Source organism: Neolamprologus multifasciatus, chromosome 15 (assembly GCF_963576455.1).
Source record: "Neolamprologus multifasciatus chromosome 15, fNeoMul1.2, whole genome shotgun sequence".
Lineage (NCBI taxonomy): Eukaryota > Metazoa > Chordata > Actinopteri > Cichliformes > Cichlidae > Neolamprologus > Neolamprologus multifasciatus.
Window position 1 is genome coordinate 20,091,130 of NC_140453.1, and position 21,636 is coordinate 20,112,765.

The 21,636-nt window shown below is 39.9% G+C and overlaps 1 protein-coding gene across 1 annotated transcript in view; it reads left to right on the plus strand.

Annotated features, from left to right (window-relative positions):
* The window catches only part of man1a1 (mannosidase, alpha, class 1A, member 1), a 177,805-nt gene that overhangs the window by 119,261 nt on the left and 36,908 nt on the right, over positions 1-21,636 (plus strand). Inside the window, 1 exon segment of the mRNA XM_085133304.1 lies at positions 15,441-15,535. Within this exon segment, the coding sequence (XP_084989430.1) occupies positions 15,441-15,535 (95 nt within the window).

Sequence of the window (21,636 nt, forward strand, 5' to 3'; positions counted from 1 at the left end):
AAAAAAAATAGGTTTGCATAAACAAAAACTGCGCGCCCTTTAAAAGTTCTCATGAATAGCATCGCTGTTACGGCTGCCAACCAGAGACGTGACATTATGATCCCGATTTGTTTACTGTAGTCAAAATTAAAAGCAGTGGTGGAGAACATGACAGTGGAGGCCCTTCTTGCAGGGTGGATACAATGAGTGGAGCATTGTGCTAACTTTGTGCGTGCTTATGTGCACCGCATTCATACACCGTGGAAAACGGACGCATGAGAAACACAAAAAGGCCACATTCATTATATGTTCTGTCATAGTACGCTTTTAGAATAAACTCAAGAAGCATGTAGTGGCTTTAATTATACTGAACATAGCGAGATGAAAGAAGATGGGAGCCTTTAAAGGAGCTCCAACACGAAAGGCCAATTACTAAGTGAAGACCAGTCTGCCCTCAGTTGCTATACAGAACCTCCAGGCTTGACGTCTGGCCCGGGTTGTATTGAATTAGGGCCAATAGATTAGCCAACAGTGAGCGGCATCTGTTTTGCTTTTGTTTTTTATAACTCAGAGCTGCATTCGACTCTGTCAGTGCACTTGTTGGATTTAGCCAGTCATTAGTACAGAGTACGGTCAATAAAACATCCATACATTATTCTGCTGGATTCAAAACTGCACACAGTAGATGACAATCTGAAAGGAGTGGTTTGAAAACAACAAGATCTCAAGTTTCAGAGGCCAAAAGTTCTGTTTTGTGTCTACTACTGATTTGTATTTAATGTACATATTTAGGTCAGTCTATGGTTAAAAGTCTTCAAATTTCTTATGTCTAATAAAGTGTCCAAATTTTAGATTTTTGATTGATCCATTTTAAATGAGCTTGGGCCCAAAGAAGATCGGAGTTTTAAATTGTGGTAAATGCAGCGGTGAGCTTCTGGCAGTGGTTCTTAGAAGTGTTTCCGTAACTCATCGTGTCCTTTTAAGTGCAATTTATTGCCTTGCAATCAGTGTATGCTTACTGTTGTCACCATCACGAACGGTGGCGGGTGCCAAAAGTGACGCCACAACTGCTGGCGCACGGCCTGCTTTGATGTTGTTTAGGCTTGCCATGCATTTCTCGTTTTCTCTTTTTAACTTGGCCTAGACACAAGTTTAAACTTGGAGACAGTTTTACTCTGTCTTCACTGCCATTTCCATTATATATCACAGCAGGAGCACAAAAGTTCCTCGAAAACCTTGAGGACAAACCCCTCAGCGATTGATTTGTTTCCTTTTTTAACTTCTATTCTGTTTTTTTTCTTCTGAGTTGTGACACATGATATTCATTCGAAGACTGCAACAAGTCTAACACAACTTTGTTTCAATGTTCATGCTAAAGCAAACAATGCAGGGGCCATCAGTATCCGGTCCCAATGGAGCACGGTTTCTCTTTGAGCCTTGTCCCTTTCTCTTGATCCTGTATATTTTTAATTATATTATGTCTCATAAATAATGTCCCAAAATTCTTGCACTCTTTGGTTGAGAAATGTTTTCCTTAAACGACTGAACAGTTTTCTCCTGCAGTCTTCTTTTCTTCTTTCTTCTGAATACATACATACATACATACGTCAGTAGAGGTGGGAATCACCATACATCCCACGATACGATATTATCACAATACTTAACGCACGATACGATATTATTGCAATTATTTTTAAAATATTTTGCGATATTCAGATTCTGTACATAAAGGTAAACTTTATCAATATTCATTTTATCTAATATCAAAGTCTCGCACTCAGTCTTTCTCTCATTTCAGTCAGTTTTATTGTTGACAAACTGAACGGTTTGTATTACAGTCTAGTCCAACTTAACTGAATGCAACCATCTGGTACAATTATAGCTATTCTGAACTATGCAATTTATGAAAACTATGCAGCCCATTCAGCAACTGAATAATTTGAAAGTAAATTAAAACAAAATATAATTTTACATTAAATAAAAAAGTTTTAAACTTAATTAAAATAAAACATGTCTTAAATTAAAATAAGTAAACTGTCATGTTTATTGCTGCCAAAAAAAAAAGTTAAACACATTTGGACAGTGAAGGAATGTCAGGATTCTTGCTCAGAACAATGAGCTGATCAACATGCTCTGAAGTCAGAGCATGTTGTTCCAGTCCACGAAAACTTTTTTTGTAACAAAATATCGATTTCTGCTGTCCCTGTATCGATACATTATTAGCAAACAAAATATCACGATACTACACAGTATCGATTTTTCCCCCCACCCCTATACGTCAATGTTACAACCTCATTAATTATGAGAAATCTGACCTTTTTTTTCCCATTCTTTTTGCCCTTACCCTATGTGTGTAATGTGTAAGGGCTCCAAAAAGACCTTTCAGGCCTTTGCAGCGCTCGACTCTCTCATCTTTTCACTTTTTCCACTTAAATGCAGGCTTTAAATACTTGTAGATTATTGCATTATTGGTTGTTGTTCCTTCATATTACACTATTTATTCTCACAATAACAGTGAAATGTTCACTGTCAATTGGTGACACTTGGGACACAGACCACAAAGGACAACTTGCATACATTATAGCTCATATCAACAATTTCTCTGTCAACATGTTTCATTCTCCGTCACCTTTTACGCTAACAGCCGACCCTCTAAATGAGAGGTTTGTATACCCTTTTGTGTGTTATCATGGCTGACAGGTGGCCCCTGCCGAAACAGCACAATAACTCTGGAGTTGCTCTCTCTCCATTTTCTCCATCCAGTCTCATTAGCATTCAAACTGCTTCACCTGCAGGGCTCTTTAGTAGTTGAGGGTGAGTCAGAGTTTAATTATTTTGGACAGTAAAAGGATTTTTTTTCCCGAGGTGTAGTCTGGACAGATCCACCTTTTAACACCAAAGTGACCCTGGAGGGGGGAAGAAAACATGCTGTAAGAGCAAATGCATTCATGGGGTCAAGAAGGTGCCAGCATATACCAGTGAACTGTAATGCTGAAGTTCCTTTTTCTCAGTATTTCAATATCATTTAGATAGACTTGGAGGAGAGTTCCCTGTAAAAACCATCAGTTACGCTGGTTAATATTCCACCCTGGGGCATCTTGCCCGGAAATGTTTTTATACCTTGCAGGTATTTGCATTGCCAGCGTTGTTTCCTCCTGTTGTAATTCAAGGTTATGAGTTCAGACTCTGCTCTGACCCACACAGATGACTCAGTAAGTTATAGTCCAGGCTTTTTGCTGAAGTTTGTATGGTTTTACTTTTATTTGCATATCAGACAACATGTAAATCCATACTGGCGTTTTTTTTTCAGTTCTTAGTTTTGCTCCTTCCCATTTGCTTTCCTTAAATGATTACGATTCCATCTCCCATCTCAAATCTGTGTTTGTTTTTCTTCCCTCATTCATCCTACGTTTTCCTTCCCCGAAGCAAGTTATTAAACCCAGAGTGACCGAGCGAGTGAGACGGACACAGACAGAGAGAGAGAGAGAGAGAGAGAGGAGGACAGGAGCAACCATTCACACAACAGCAGGCTTCTTAACTACCGAAAGCTGTCACCTCCTCAGAGTGGTTTGTGTGCAAGCCTCTCCAATACAGCTGTCAGGGCAGCAGTCTCCAAACGGGCCTCCTTCAGCTGACACTCAGTCGTACACTCGCTTATGTTTTCCATATTCAGTCTGCACTCATCGCTGTATGGATTAATTAATTCATGAAGTGAACAAACATCACACTTCTGTGTCCTTTTAACTCCTCGCTAGATGTGCAGCCCCACATACAGGGTAGGGAATGCTGTGTGGTACAGGAAGAATTAAAAATTGGGTGTTTAATTGTCAGTTTGGAAAGAGAAAATCTTTATATTTCGGAGGCAAAATTGAAGAGATATACAGAGAGGTGAGGGTGGACTATTTAAAACCAGCGGCCTCACAGAAAGCTAAAGGTCCCGGCACAGTGCTGGGTTGGGCAGTTGATTTGGAGTCTGCTTGTAGTGATGTGAAACCATGTGTTTAATAACAATAAAAACCCATGTTTTGCCAGGTACAGATCACATGTTAACGCCGAATTCTATGGACATCCCACATCATCACCATTTAAACCATTTGTTTAAAGTCGGACTGGACGGTGTAAAAAGAAGTTTGTAAAGGTGGTTTCTTATAGCTCCATTCTGATGCTATTAACTCGTATTCATGACACGGGGTGCGATGCAGTGCTGGAAAGTGATCTCGCCACTTAAAACTGTGGTCAAACTGTGTTGGCCTGCTGCATTGAGTTTGTTTTAATTGACTACAGACAAAGACAGACAGTAAGGCAGGAAGAAACAACAATAGAAAAGAACCACATCAAACCCCAAATCCACAGCTTTGGGAACCTGTGTTTTAAGCTACTTAATAATCAGTGACAGATGGCTGAATAAAAACAAAAAACAGTCTTTAAATGAATCATGAACTAGTCATGTGTCTGTAAATACATCTGGGTGAGGATGCTTTTCAGTTTTGTTTATTGCCAAGATAACAGAGCAAATACAGGGCAGGAAATGAAAGAAAAAGAATGAGATAAAATGCGAGTGTTATATATGCATGAGTAGAAATTTGAATTGAAGATGGGAAAGGGGGGAAAAGGGGGGAGACAAAGGAATAAATCAATTTTCATCAGGTGTTTAGCAATGATGGGCACTGTCAGTGAAATGAGGAAGAAAGACAGAGGTGGTGAAGAAGGACAGAGGGGAGGAGAAGAGGGTAGCGTGTCAGGATCTGGGAGGGAGGGAGGTGTCGGCTCGCGCCGTCCCCACAGACGCCGCTGTAATCTGGGCCACGTGTCCCAGAATGCCTGCTGGTCACCCAGAGGCTTGGCTGGGTGATTCATCTTAGTTAGGGAGCTGTCCAAGCGACTCCCCGCGGACTGCAACACATAATCGTACACGCAAAACACACACACTGCAAACATATGTGGTTAGAGAAGAGGCGGAGGTTTGATTGGCTGAACACCCATACTTAAAATTTAAGGTTCTTGGTTCCACCTTCCACTGTGATCTCCTCACTCTAAACATAACCTGAATCTTATAAATGACTTTAACTCTTACCGAAAAGGTAATAAATCGAATTTATCTCATTCATATGAGTGCGCACACCTGTCAGCTATACTCACAACAGGAAAACACACTAACACTATGTTAGTTATTCTATACTTAGAGATTACTGAACCAGGTGACGCTTAAGGTTGTCGGGAGGGGCATTATCTTTTCCACACAGTTAAGGCAGCTTTTACACAAGCATGGCTGATGTCTGCTTAAATTCTGCATGTTCTATCATCTACCATCTTTTGTAACAACCTTAGGCAAAATTTACTCCTCATTTTTGAAACGCTACAGCAACATAAGGTTTAAGAGCTTAGCTTAAAACTTCATTCTTGAGCTCAACTTTATCCCATACAGAGCTGCAAAAAAATAAATAACTATTTAATTATTGAGAAAGAAGCTATTTTTTCTTCATTAAATTATTAATTATTTGGCCTAAAGAAATGCCAGAAATACTATAAATATTAAGTTTTCCAAGGATAAAGTTTGTTACCTTAGAGAAATAAACATTGTGAAATAACTTGAGAGCAAATCAAAAACTAATATATATATATTATATAGATTTTTATATTTTATATTTCTTTGATGTTCCAGTTGCTTAACTGTTTAAATGTAAGTAATCATCTTCAACAATCTTCAACACACTGATGTTCTGGACATGCTGTCACAGCCATTGATTCTTCACTTATGGTTGATAGCTTTAGGTAATCCTGGAAAGACTTTTAAACGCGTGAATTTACAATAAGTACTTTTGCCATCTTTCACTTTAATTTGTTTAAATAATTTGGATATGCTGAACATTTGCTTGCAGCCACCCTAATTAGTAGTTCTCATTTATTGTTCCTGTCCTTTTTATTTATGTTGCTTAGCAGATCGGTTGGTAAACTCCAAATTAATTGAGGCTGTTGTCTGTAATGTTAACAGGCTATTTTTAATAATGTTTCGTATTTCACTGCAGGACTCACTGACGTCATCTTTCTCATTTTTGTTTCTTTAGTGTTCCTGAGATCTAAATCTCGATCGTTCCAGAGAGCAAAACACGCATCACACACGCACGTATCAGTGTTAATGCCTGTGTTTTACACCTCATTTACAGGTGGTCTCCTCATTTGTTGACAGTGGTGATAGCCAGTCTTTACCCTGTGGAAATAAATCAGTCTTCTTTGTGTAAAAGCTGTATTGACGGGTCTGATGCTCTCACATTCCCTGCCTCATTTAGTTAAACCTGATTCAGTGGCTGATGTTCAGTGAATGTCTCAGCATGCGTTTAAGTATAGGACAATGTCACGATTTCAACCACTAGTTTTTCACACTGAGCTCAAGAAATCAATGTTTAACCATCGTTTCTACTCCCTTGTATTCACTCTGACGAGATCTTTGAATAACTCATTTGTAGACTAAAGACCAAAGCCTAACACATCTAAGGGGAGGAAAGTAGAGTAAATTTTCCTTCTTTCTGCCTCCTTTGTTAATGGTTTAATTGCATGAAAACCATGGGAGTGTGTCACATTCAGAATAAAGGTTTCTGACACAGCTTCACCTACTTCCAAGGTTCATGGAGAAGAACAAGGCTCTAAAGAGGCTCTAAAGCTCCAGCAACACTCGGAGTATAAAAAGCAGCTTTATTACTTGACCAGTGTGTTTTGGGATTGGTTGTTGATGACCCTGATGAAGGCCACAGGCTGAAACATGTGGTCAAATATATTACACTTTATATTGCAAGTGTTGATGGAGCATTGACCTCTTTAAACCCCATTCAGAGATGAAGCCTAGCAGACAGCTAGCAGGTATAAGCTGCCTCTGAGTTGAAGCAGCAACTCAATTAATGCACACTTTAAACCTTAATACAAATTAAACAGATGCGTTATTAAAAAATTGGACCTTTTAACATTGTGTTTAATGGAGATTGACTCGCTTTTCGAGCAGGCCTCGAGTGGCCATGACAGGAGCCATTTTCAAATGTGAAAATAATACCACTTTTTGAAAACCTATCGTAATGACTGACTGTTTATTAAATATGAAAAGATGAATACTCTTTTTTTTAACTGTTTGATATAGTGATACAGCATAATATTCTGTATTTAACACAGCTATGTGCTTGTTCAGATGACCAGGTTGTCTCGCCGTAAAGGGCACACAGAAAAATCCTGGTACTTGAGCTGTTTGGTGTGCAGATTGATCTATTTTCACGTCTTTAAAGCAGATGCATCATGAGTTATTGGATGCTGATATGTGTTTCATCCATTTGCTAGGGTTAACATATGCAAACAAACACACTGGTGTGTTTTCCTGAAGCCTTTGCTGTCAGAAGCATCGAGGTGTGAAATGTGATTATCAACGTCAGCTTTTACTACTGACATTAGCCACAGGTTTTGCGTGTGCTTTTCGCTTTCTGTAGTACTTATTAAAGCTTGTTGGCAGCTTGCTTGATGGCCTTGGACGCGGAGTGTGTTTAATTCATTCTTGGGCGCATCCCTGGGAGTGTTTTTATTCTTCCCCTCAGTGTGCTTCTAGCATTATTAAAGGCATTAATCACTGCGATCTGATGCCTTGTTACGACACGACTCGGCTCCCACTGCGCAGCCAGCTAAACACACACGCATTTCGGTGTCCACAGTGCCATCAAACATCTTGGCTTGAAAGTACTGCATTGTGAAAGTCTCCTTGGGATACAGAAGGAACCCGTATGAGCGGATATATCAATGTTTTCATCTGTTAAATTATTTTTTGTTCATGCCATGAATCCTGCACAAGAATCCGTAATCTTTAAGGGCATTTTTTAAAAGAGAAAACATCGACTTTCAGATCTGGCTGCTTTGCTGTTTCTCAAATTCTTGTTAATATCCCTCTCGGCAAGGTGCATGTTCTTGAAATCATTTTTAAGTCCTCCACCATCCAAACTCCATCCATCCAATTTCTTAACTGATTTTCCGATCCGTGAGAGGAAGTCACAGGAGCAGAAAAATAATTTAAGTTATCCATATTTTTTTCTTCCAGTAGAGGGAGATATTTTAGATATTTCATTTCAAGCCAGCATGAAAGAATTTCGGGAAAGTGTTTAAACAGATATTAACACATTTACACTTAAATACACATTAGCCGCCTAGCTTAATGGTTTCTATACATTAAGTAACCTGGAACGAATGTACTCTGTATGTTTTTTGCTCATTGCCAACTTTGTGGCTTTAAGTATTTTATCTCCCCCTGCTGGTAATGCAACCTCTGCATGCGTGTCCATTTCATGTTTTGCAGATTATACGTTACATCTATTATACGTTTTGTTATGATATTGGGTTGGTAACTGTAGATTTTCAAGTTGATACGCCTCAAGAGGTTCTCGAAGTGTTAAAAAGCCAGTTTTCCTCATCTCATACAAGCATTTTATCCTCGGTATTTTTACCGAGCTACTAAGAGATAAGATAAGATAAGATAAAATAAGATAAGATAAAACTTTATTAATCCCTCGGGTGGGTTCCTCTGGGAAATTTGTTTTCCAAAAAAGCACAGCACCGACAGAAGTTACAGAGTTACAGAATATTATATATATACAGTATATATATATATATATATATATATATATATATATATATGTACACATATGTAAATACAAAGACATATATAGATAAAATATACAAAGGAGATAAATAGAATACAAGGCTCGCATTTCTCATTTCTTTGCCTGCCCCTTCTTCACCCTGACCTGTCTTATTTGGCTCTGCAGAACTAAAATACCAGCGTAAATCCTGCTGCTTTTACACACGTACTTACATAATGATCAGCGATTCTTTGCGCACTCAACCTCTCACATGTTTAAGCTTGCTGCGAGAGATTTCACTTGTCGCGTTTGAATAGTAAGCTAATGAGTGATAAGACGATGTCAGAGGAATTGGTGCGCAATTAATCGTCACTCACCAATCAGTGCTGCCGCTCTCTATACACCGTTCGCGCGATCGCAAAATGAAAATGAAAGCAAAAAGCAAGCGCAAATTCAAACGCGATTTCAATATGTCACATATTGACAGTGGCTCATCGATGCCAATGACATAATTACTCAGCTACATTGGCGAAAGAATGCAAAAGCACTGACATATATTTTCCTATGATAGCCCGACGGGCAGGGCTGAGTTAGATTTTGGTAGCCCGACTGGAAAAATCGCTAGCCCCGGGACGTCGGGCTAGCGATTTTGCGAGCCCTGGAATAAATAGGAATAAAAATAAAAATAAAAATACAAGTGAATTGCACATTTTAAGTATGGAGTCTATTGCACCGTTGACTATTAACAAACAGTATTGCACAAAAGGTAATTGCACAGTGAAGTGAAGAGGCACTACAGCTTAGTTGTTCCCCCCTCCTTTGTCCTCCTGTTTCCCCTCCCTCTCCCCTCCAGAGAGGAGTTAGACAGTCTGATGGCGTGTGGGACAAAGGAGTTTTTAAGTCTGTTGGTTCTTGTCTTTGGGAGAAGCAACCTGTCACTGAACAGACTCTTCTGGTTGTTTATGGCCGTGTGCAGAGGATGCCCAGCATTGTCCATAATGTCCAGCAGTTTCTTTAGTGTCCTCTTCTCTGCCACTGACACCAGAGTGTCCAGCTTCATGCCGACCGCAGAGCCAGCCTTCCTGATCAGTTTTTCCAGTCTGGATGAGTCCTTTGCTGTGCTGCTCCCCCAGCACACCACTGCATAGAAAAGTACTCCAGCAACCACTGACTGGTAAAACATCCTCAGGAGCTTCCTGCAGATGTTAAAAGACCTCAGCCTCCTGAGGAAGTACAGCTGGCTTTGGGCTTTTTTGTACAGGGACTCTGTGTTGCATGACCAGTCCAGTTTGTTGTCCACCCACAGCCCGAGGTACTTGTACTTGTTGACCACCTCCACCTCCTCCCCCTCTATCTGAACCGGCACTGGACCTGCTCTGGACCTCCCAAAGTCCACAACCAGTTCCTTAGTCTTTGAGGTGTTGAGTTGCAGGTGGTTTGTGTGACTCCATGCGACAAAGTTCCTCACCAGACTTCTGTACTCCTCTTCCTGATCATCCCAGATACACCCCATGATGGCTGTGTCATCTGCAAACTTCTGAATGTGGCATAATTCAGAGTTGTAGCAGAAGTCAGAGGTGTACAGGGTGAAGAGAAGAGGGGACAGCACAGTTCCCTGTGGTGCTCCTGTGCTGCTGACCACAGTGTCAGACGTGATGTCCTTCAGCCTGATGTACTGTGGCCTGTCGGTGAGGTAGTCGGAGATCCAAGCCACCAGGCAGGGGTCCACCTCTATCCTGTTCAGTTTTTTTTTACTACTCTCCTTCATTTTAGGAATGTACAACACTGGTGATTTGAAACCAACCCATTATCTTGGCAAAAACAAGATTTGAAACTCGAGACTCAAAGTCTACTGAATTTAGCATGCACTGTTAGGTAATAACTCAGATTTAGGTGTGCGCATGTAATAAAGAGTAAACATGTTTGTTCAGCCTGGTAAGAAATATCTCCTGGCTTTTTTCATCACTAATAATTGGTCTTTTTATGAATCTCTGTTACTTTATATTTTAAAAAATCTATTAACTTTTGTGTTTTTTCTGGTAATGTATAAATAAAAATGATTAATTTAATCTTCACTTAGCAAAACATGTTACATTTCTTTTAGCTCTGGCTAAAGACTCAGTTCCTTCAATTTAGTCAAATTAAAATATATGAAATATAAAGAAATATGTGTCAATATTTGGTAGACCTCATAAAGTCTGACTTATTGGAAATACTCAGGTGTAGCCTATCATCAGTCTCTGTCTGCATGTCAGGCGGACAAAAATGTAATAGGAGAAACATGGCTCATCTTGACGGTGTCAAACACATCGACATGTTGCTCCGTCTCACACGCAGATATCTGACATTTATTCCCAGAATGCCGGCAGTTAATTTTGGCCACATTCCTGTTACCTCTCTCGCTAGTTTAACTCTCAGTAACCTTTCCTGCCTCTGAATTTTGAGGAGAAAGTCATAGAGTTGCCACATTGTTTTGACGAGTGGCCTCTTGAGCTTTTCTTCTTCACAAATCTTTTTCTCCCTCCTGCCCCCGTCTCTCAGACCCCGCTGAGTGGCTGATCCCTCGAGTACAGAGCTGCCAGCTCATGACGCAGTGTGATACTGCACTGTCTCTGACTCAGTGTGTGTGTAAAAAGGCACATTTCCACATATAGTAGAATAATGCATGAATAATAACAACAGAGCTCATTAGCAGTAGTTGGATAGTTAGTCGGTCCTTCATTCGAGGTGATTAAATACCAATTTGGGATGATCATCATCAGCCAATTATTTCACAGCGTCAGTCACAAAATATTGGAGGAAAGCTGGCGAATTCATCTCCTTTAGATATTTGTGGCTAACTGTACACTGCTGGTGACATCTGGTTTCAAAAATATCAAGATGGAGACAGCAACTCCATCTTAATACTGTGAACATGAAAATCTGCATGTGCTATTAAATTTAAATAAGCTTGAACTGGCTTTGAATGGCAAAACTTTACATATATTTTCTACCTTGTTGCAAGACTGCGAGCTACATAGCAGCCTCTGGTTGAAAGAATTAGCGCTATGCAGTTCAGTCACACATTTCAACAAGAAACATCTCTGGTGTTGTTGTTTTTTTTCTCCCCTTATGAACTAAGGCAGCTCCCAGAAGTGGGAATAAGTCTCACATGTGCAAGTCACAAACAAGTCTAAAGTCTTAACCTTCAAATCCCATGTTACTGTGGGGAAACCAAGCAAGTCAAGTCTTATGAAATTCTGATGATCTATCCCAGATTTCACATTTTCTGTCTTGCACTGGTCATGAATGTTCAAAAGATATATATATATTTTTTTTAGCAATAACCCTTTGAAGCTTTCTGATTTTTAACATTTTGTGGTCTCAATAAAAACTCTCCTAACAGCACAAAAACAAGAGGATTCAGAGGTGCTTTTTATGAGAGGTGTGGCAGGATCTGATTGACTTGAATCTGTGGGACAGGTGCCACTTAATTCTACACCTAGAGTCAAGTTCTAAGAAAAAAGTCCAAATCCATGTGGGCTGCATTAACAGACATGAAGCCAATCTCATTCGTGTCAGTGGGCAGCAGCACCAGTTTGAGTCAAGCTGCTGAAACCCTGGTAGCAGTGTCAAACTGTCCACTACGTCTTAGGCCAAATCCCATTTCATCTTTACTGCTTTAGTACACTCACACCAGGAGCCAAATATGGAAGTACACTTCACTTTTACAGCCAACAAAATCAGACACCTCGGAGACAACCAAAGCCCTCGGCTAGAACTGCTACAAAGCTGTCTTGTCAGATTTGCTAACACAAAAGATTAGATGGGGAATTTAAATGCACTTGATAAGAGATCACCACTCAAGGAGCAAGGCTCGCAAAATTTCAAAATCTCTGGTAGCCCTTCGGGCAGGCATTCTTCAGTTTTTGGTAGCCCAGAATAAATTTAAGTAGCCCGAATAAAAAAATAATTTTTTTTTACGTTTGGTTTCCTTTACAATATTATACATTAAAGTATAATATTGTAACGGAAACAAAAATTAATCAAAAAAATTGTTAAAATACAAATCACAACAACTGTGTAAAAATTACAATCATCAACTCAAATACTTGGTTCTAATTGAACAGAAATTTCTATGAACTTGTAAGAACTGTAGAACATGAATCAGTCTGTGTCAGATCCTGAATCTGAAATTTTCACTGAAGTCACGGGTAAGAGGCAAGTGGAACCAAGATCTAGGCCATTTGCTTTTTGAAGTTTGCAAAGACTGCTAAATTCTGCCAATGGTAGTTCACTCTTTGCAATATAGCACGCTGTTCTAAACAGCTTTTTCAGGAGTTCTTGTTGTGCTTGGTTTATTTGTAGTATGTTTTTTTGCAATTGGTGTTTGTTCTGGGAAAGATACTGCAGACTGGGCAATAATGCATTTCTTGCATTTCTCATGGGTTCTGATGGGGTCTTTCTTAAAATGACTGGTCCCAGTAACAAAGGCGCTTGTCGACTCAGAAATCAAATGAAACTCACAACACACCTGGCAGAACATCATGTTATTTAGCTTGTCATATTCCAGCCACAGAAACTCTTTTGTCCATGAAACCAAAAAAGCTGCGCTTTCTTTTTGCCTCATAGTCTTTAGGCTAGGTGACAAATCGTCAACATATTACGTTTTCGGCTACCCACCACATTCCTAAATGACGACCTCGGAAAAATGAGGAAATATGAGAACCGTATGGACTCAATCTACACATGTTCGCTCCTTTCCTTCAAATAGCTTAGAAACACGCTATTTAACATCATTTAAGTCCTGTTTAAGGTGAGGAAAAAGGTTATGGTTAGGGCTAGGGATAAGGTTAGGTTTAGGGCTGGAATACAGGGCTGGAACGTTGGTTACCGCGGGAGCGTCATTGCACTGGATTTCAGCCATAACCCGCCGCGTACCATAAGAACGCCGAAAGTCTCCTTTCGCGTTCCTCAGGAACGCCGCGGGACGTGACAAAACGTCGCCATGTTACGCCTCGGGAGTGAGAACGGGCTCGATTTGTCATATCTTTTCCGTTTTGTGATCGGCTTTTCTTTGCCTGCCCCTTCTTCGGCTCTGCAGAACTAAAATACCAGCGTAAATCCTGCTGCTTTTACACACGTACTTACATAATGATCAGCGATTCTTTGCGCACTCAACCTCTCACATGTTTAAGCTTGCTGCGAGAGATTTCACTTGTCGCGTTTGAATAGTAAGCTAATGAGTGATAAGACGATGTCAGAGGAATTGGTGCGCAATTAATCGTCACTCACCAATCAGTGCTGCCGCTCTCTATACACCGTTCGCGCGATCGCAAAATGAAAATGAAAGCAAAAAGCAAGCGCAAATTCAAACGCGATTTCAATATGTCACATATTGACAGTGGCTCATCGATGCCAATGACATAATTACTCAGCTACATTGGCGAAAGAATGCAAAAGTACTGACATATATTTTCCTATGATAGCCCGGTAGGGCTGAGTTAGATTTTGGTAGCCCGACTGGAAAAATTGCTAGCCCCGGGACGTCGGGCTAGCGATTTTGCGAGCCCTGAGGAGGAAATTTGCTGTTGTGTTGCAGCAGAAAACACCTGAACTGTGCTTTAAAAAAAAGAAAAAAAAGTGGAACCAAGAACGTGATTAGCACAAGTTTTATACAGGTTTAAAAACAAATCAAGTCTTACGTCACGCTTTTAGGCTGTTACACAGTACTGCAAACAACCAAGGAGTAGTAGACATCCAGGAAAAACACCAGATATTACCATATCTAATCTAAGAAGAATGAGCATTATTCATTCCTGTTGAAATTAAAAGAGTTAAAAGTGTACAAATCCACTTTTATAGGGCATCATTTCCCAGTTTCCTGCAAGTCTGAGCTCCAGATTTATTTGCTCTTGTTTTCAGGTTGAATATTCATGACACTATTTAAAGCCACACTGGGCCTCTGTGGTGGGTCCAAATGGATCTGAAGGTTACATGCATTGAAAATTCAACTCTAGCAGTCCGTAACTGTGTAAATTGATGTTAGTACACTTAAATACACACCACAGGCTTGTGTTTACCAGCACAGGCTGTGATGTCTCATCCTGAAAGATACCGAAGGGATGAGAGAAGATCAAAGATCCGCGAGTCTGGCTTTCTCTGGATGGAAAGCTGACTCACTGCTGGTTTTTTGGTTGGTTTTTTTTGAGATGTGTTTTGCTTTCACGTTTAAGCTAAAGTTTTGTTAACTCTAGTGAGCGGAAAATCTTTAAGGCATCAAAATTTGATTTGTTTTTTTCAGGCGGTTTTCTCCTTTTAGCCTCACAGATTGTGATAGAGTTGCAAATCTTACTTTCTTTGGGCAATCAGTTTGGTGAAAGCAGCAGGAACACATTAAATAGAGGGGAAACTAAACATTGCTGGCTATATAATGGTAAAATGGTGAATTAGACGTAAGCTGGAGAGCCATAAATCTTTTTTTTTTTGTAGTCAGAAACTGTTTTTAAGATATCTATGTTGAGTCAGCGACATTTTAAACAACTAAATGGGCTAAAGTTTCCTCACATTACACATGGAAAACATCAGTATAGCTCCAAGCAACAGTAAAGCAGGCAAGGAAAGATACTGGCAAAAACATTACAGGGATAAAAGGAAGCAGACAGGAAAGAGGAAAAGCCTGGAATAAAGGGATAAAGAGTGGAAGGATGGGGGAAGCACTGAGCTACAGGTGTAAGCCTTGGATTTTGAGCAGAGATGGAGATTTGCAAATGTTGAATTATACTTTCTGCTGAAAATTCATGGAAATGTAGAGGCATACATCAGCTGCTCGAACCATCTTGTAATGACTTATTTATTTTTGTTCTTTTTCTTTCTCAGGTGTTTCGCAGAAAGGCAGTGGAGTTGGGCGAGAAGCTGCTGCCTGCATTCAAAACGCCCACCGGCATCCCCTGGGCTCTGCTTAACCTCAAGAGGTAAAACAAACAGACAGCACACACACTTGCTCTTTGTCTCCCAGCAGTCCACTTTCAGGCAGGTCTGTTTTGATGGCCTGATGCTTTAAGGAGCGCCATAGTCTACCCCTCTCTGTTCCCCACTCGCACACACTGAGCTCAAATGCTTTAGTCTTACATGACAGAGCAAACTTGTCAGACAGAAACAGTTAGATTTTTTTTGCATTCAGGGCTTCATCCTTCAAACTAAACTGCATTGGAAAAGACAAACCCAAAGAGGTTGGGGTTACAGGCTAGTTACATGGCAGTGCTGGTGATGTTTCCTTTCCTCTGGCTGAAACCCTCTTTGTGCTCCACCAAAACCACCTCCATATAAAAAAAAAAACCCTCATACTGCTTTTATATAAAATAAAATGTGCACAATGCCAAAATTAGAACTATAAAGCAATTAAAATAAATTCCAACCAATAAGCACATAACATTTTGGGGTCTTTAATATGAAAATATGAGTATCTCTGTACAAAAACAATTAGAGGTCTGCAACTATTTTTTGCTACAGTCCTTCTGTCAGTCACACATGATGAGGAGAGCACTATTTTCTTTCTATCAGTCGTTCCCCAAAGAGAGACATGACATCCAGGCTGTTTGTCAGCCCGTTAATTAAAAGGCAGGTTGTCATGACGATAAGCGCGCTGTAACAAATTAATTTTCTCTCTGTCTGTATGGGTGAATGGACTCTGCCCGCCTTGTCCTCTTCCCTGAAGGGAGAAATACCCCAGGGAGAGTGAGTGAGTGAGTGTGTGTGTTCATGTCTGTGCACATGTATGTGGCTCTGCACACATACATGATCCCCAGAGGCCTGAGCAGATTGCTGTTGATGATGACTTTACCTGCATGACTGAGTTATGATAGCTTAGAACCACACAAGCACAACCCCATATTCCTACACACACACACACGCACACACACACACACTCAAATAACTCTGGAAACAAATTACAGGAACAAATATACAGAGCAACAGAGAGTGTAGGCTATTAAACTGCTATTTTTAAGCTAATTCTTTTCTTGTCTATGAAATTGACAGATTAGCATTATAAAGATGTTGGGAAGTTGGTTTCTTTGCAACACTAATGGATTCTTTTTTGAGAAGAACAATTTTAATTAAGTTATTTTTCAAATGATCCAGATTTGCCAGAAAATTCGATGGGTTCTTCCTTTCCCTATCAAATTCCTCGCCACCAGATTTCATAAACTTTGTCTTTTAGTTTTTGTATACTTGTTAACAGACACCTTGGTTCTTACCTTAACAGAAGAATGAGCCAAAGGAAGAACTCCTTACAGGGCCAGACTTTGTAAAAGGTGTTAGGTTTCTTTGTATTCCATGATTGTACAAGAGATATAGGGACAGGGCCATGATACTCAGTGAACCCTGAACAGAAAATCTTTGGGTTACAGCAAATTCGGTAAGCACAGCGATGGTAGTGGGCTGAACTCTGGCCCCATATATCCAACCACCATCTGAACTGCAAAACCTATCAGCCAGTTGTGTTGTTTCACTGACACACAGACGCAAGTTGACATTTATCGTGGTTTCGGCTGATAGGTGTATGTCCTTGTTTTTTTGTATTGTAACAAGTCTGACTTGGGCTGACTGCAGTTATTCTCAGATGATGAGGGCAACCTGACTGCAACACTTCTCTTTCCAGTAAGGGACTCCACTTGAAGGGACTTGAAGACAGAAACTGACTGCAAGTGGTTCTGGTCCTGGCAACTCCTGTTTTCCCTAGTGTGACTATAGTATTTGTTAACTGTAATGTGAATTAGAGTGGTATTTGTTCAACTCCTCCAGTGGGATTAGCTAGAGACACTGATCATTGCAGCCATCTGTGAGGTTGTGAATCCTTAAAATAAACTGAGTACAAGAATGCAAGTTATTCTTTATCATCTTTTTATAAAAGATTTCAAGATCATTTCAATATATCTGTTTCCTCCCCTTCCTACTGTTGCAGATATGCACCATCTGGGAATCCCTATGCTACTATATTGATATATCATAAAAGATCAGCAGAACCATCAGTGGCAAGCGTAATGTAATCCAACAGACAATGGGGTTTATGGTAGCTTTTAATCCCATCCTGACTTATGTAAAGACCCAGAAGATCTATAAAACTATAGATCTAAACTTCCATATCCACTGATACATATCAGACAAGTGTTATCAATATGTCTCTCTGGTGAAAAACTCGTCTGTCCTTTGAAAATTTTAGTTATTTCATTTCTTTTGTTGTTAAAACATCATTAAAACAGTCTATTGAGGAAATTAGACCATGTAGACATTATACAGAGAGAGAGGTAGAGGTCAGTTGCAGAAATCCTAAACTCAGAGTGACAGCTCTGAATGATCTGTGGGATAAACAACACTCAGTCAAAGTTAGATTATGTTTAATTCACTATGTGCAGGTCAGAGAGAAACGAAGCAAGAAGAGTTCAAAAGATTTTAGAAATGAGAAGTTGAGAAGAAAAATTGAACGTGCTTTTGAAGTAGGATAGTTTTGAGTTAGAATACTGCCCATGCAACCTTGACCCAGATTGAGGTAAAATAAATCTGTAAAACACGCTTGCAAACGAGGCCCAATTAATGAATCATCTCTCCCTTTATCCCCCCGTCCTCCCTTCTCTGTTTTACACTCCATTCCTTAATTCCTCTCCATTTTTTTCTTTAAAGTTTTTCTCACATACCAGTCCCTTGTATTTCTGTCCTTGTTCAGGTCATCCATCTTATCTACAGTGACCCAGTATCTCCTTCTGTTTCAGGATGCGTACTCCAAGTCCACTCCACTCCATGGCCTTGTTCTTTGTATTCCCTGTCGGTAGCCTTTCATCGCTCTACCCTGCAGCTATCTGCAGAGCCCAAGAGAGACCATAAGAAATAAGGCCACAGTTTAAAACATCATATTGCTTCTATACTAAGTGAATCTTGTTTGTTCAATGGCCCTGTGTTAATTTCAGAAAACAAGATAAATGCAATTTCCTCACTTTGGAAAGGTTTTCGCTGCGTTTCCTTTGGGAATTACAAGTGTGTTCAGACAAATTAATAAAGGCTTAAGATAAACCTGTGTTGGCCTGAACACAGCACATGTTAAAGAATCAGGGTGTTTTACTGGGTTCTACTGGGAGTATTTTGGAAATGAAATGTTTGAGATAATTTTTATCTTACTAAATCTCAAAAGAAAATCTGAACATCAGGTTGAAATCACTCACTGTCTGGTTGGGTATGTTCAGTACGTGTTAACATGGTAATCATAAAATAGGAACACATCTGAATACACTGTTGAGTAGCTCTTTATTTGTTTTCTTCTTTCCACTCTTTGTTTGCTTTTGGTTTCTGTCACACCCTCGCGTCACCTTCCCTTTATGCTGGACTTTTTTCTTCTTTTGCCAGCATGTAGAGTTTCCATAGTTACTCCCCCGTCTACCATTTCAGCTAGGGAACAATACCAGTACCTACTGGGGGAAAAGTGTTATCCTTTTCCCCTGGAGAATTTGTACCCAGTGGTAGACAGAACTGCAAATTGAAAGTAAACCCTAGAGGGAACAGGTGAAATACCAATGATGCATTCAGTACCTGTAACATTAGTTTCATGGCTATAAGTAAAGTAAAAAAAAAAGCTTTTCTTTTTTCACTTTAACATTTAAAACCTGAAACTAAAATCTGCGTATTTGCTTGTCGTGGATCATTATGGTGTGTATAGACCAAAGTTTAAATAGAGATATTGCAAATTCATTACAGAAAAATATAATTTATGAAAGGTCATAAGAGCTGATCACATGTCTCATCCTTTGAATGACAAGCCACCAGGAACAAAGGACGATGGAAGGTTTTGAAGGCCGTCAGAGAATGTAAAGGAATAATTCATCAACGTGAGAAATTTTGTCTTGATGTCCAGCTGATTTATCTTCAAAAGGCACTTGAAGGTGGACCAGCTTGCTTGCAATATCCAATAAATCAACAGTTCCTCATACAGAGTCAAAGGCTGGCCCGGCCTTCCTCTCCGACCCCGCGTGACCTTTAGTTTGTACATAAATCCATTGATTGCTGCTAACCGAGTGGAAAATGCTGCTAAGATCCAAATGATTTTTTTTCTGGTTGATCTGCTGCAGATTGGGCCGTGTTAGGGCAGGACTGCAGCCAAATGGACGGAGACACAATTGTCCCTGAAATGAGCTTTAAATATTTGAGAAGGTGAAGAGGTGCATCACTGAGAAGGCTGGGGTAGTGCTTCTCTAAACTAGTTTTTGCATTTGACATGATTATTTTTTCCTTTTTTGGTGCTTCTGATATGTTCTGTGTGCTTAATTCAATTTTTTGTAGTTAATGTTATTTTTAAGACAAAGGGAAAGGGAATACACTAAGCACATAACAGTCTTTAAGAAATAGATTACTCATATTTTAATTTCTTAGAATAGCATGACTCATCGTCTACCTTTGCAGCGTGCCCGTTAATTAACACTGAGTTACTGAATCGAGATATTATAAGGTGGGTAGTGATGAAAGGGTTTTGGAAAAGAATAACTTTATTTGTGCTGTGTAAGTAACTAGAAAATATTATGTTTAACTGGATTTTATTTACAAGATTGATGTAAGTGGTAGGAACTCACAAACTCACTTTTTGCAGATGACCCTGTTGCATATCTTATTAAATCTGGCCCAGATATCTGCATCGGTCTTAAAACCTCTACATCGATTGGGTTTTAATCCAAATATAGAGTACATAGAAATGTACTATGTTCACACTGGCACGTGTGCAAGCCAAAATACTTTAACCTAATGCAATGACTTTTGTTTGCATGTGCATGTCTCTGTGTATAGTGCAGAATACAGTGTGTAGTATTTAGTTGCTGTGCTTTAGCAACCGACAACATATAACTACCAACTAAACTAATGTCCCTTTTCCTCTGACACTTTCTCTAACTTTTTTACACACAGGCACACACACACAAACACAAACACACACATGCACACACACACACTAGTTTCCCAGTCGTTATCTGCTTTGGCCAGTGAGTCCCACAGCTCTTCTATTAACATTCAGACTGATAAAGCCCTTGCAAATCACTCCCACTGCACTGCATACTGACTGGCCTTAATGGGATGAGGCATTGTGTAAATGTGTGTCAGTGTGCAAGTGTGTGTGTGTGTATGTGTTAGGTTTTGCTGAGGTATCTGGATCCGTGCTCCACCCTGAAATTAGCTGCTCATTCCTCTCTACAGGCATCATGGTGATGATTGCTTCCCACACACACGCACACCTCTGATTGGCAGTAAGGCATTTAAAAAGTGCTTGAATCTGCATCACCATTCCAACAAAAGACTTGGTTAAAATGACAAGTGGCAAAGAAATCATGCTGAAATGTTAAGTGGTACCTCTGAACAGGTATTTATATGTGAGGTCTGACACCGTGGGATGAATTTATGGGAAAATATGAATCTTTTTGCCTTTTTCAGACTGAATCAAAGAGCTGTATACATTTCTGAAGTGGCTCCCCCACCACGGCCCTCTGCATTACAAAACGCAGCAACTTGTGGGGAAGTGTTTGCTTTCCAGGCGAACAGCTTGTAAAAGCAATGTCATCATCTTCATGACGTTGCAAAGTTAAAACTAACCCTCGTTCCGTTTCCTTATCTCAGAGAGGAAAGTATTTTAGAAAAAACTGTCAGCTTGAGGCAGATTTGCTCCTTCAGCTCTTTGGGTCTTGGAGTTTGATTAATAGGTCTGCATTTGAGAACGGCTCTATTAGTGCAGCCTAGTGAGGTTGTCACACTGGGTGACCCTGTAGTGCCACTCTGTCATGGAGCCCTTTCTTCTCGATGCGATAGGAAAATTAACTTGTTAATCCAGAGCATGTCTGGAAATTCTTTGCTTAGCAGAGACTGATGAATAATATCTAAAGCAGCTAGCTCATATTTTAATTTAGAGCTACAAGAGTGCTGGAAGAGTGCTAAGTGCTGAATGTCATCAGCATAGCAGCAGCAGAGAAACCAGTAAACAACCAAGATCAAGAGGTTGAGGGTAATAAGAAGCAAGAAAAATAAGTGTAAGAAAATACAAATTCTCTCA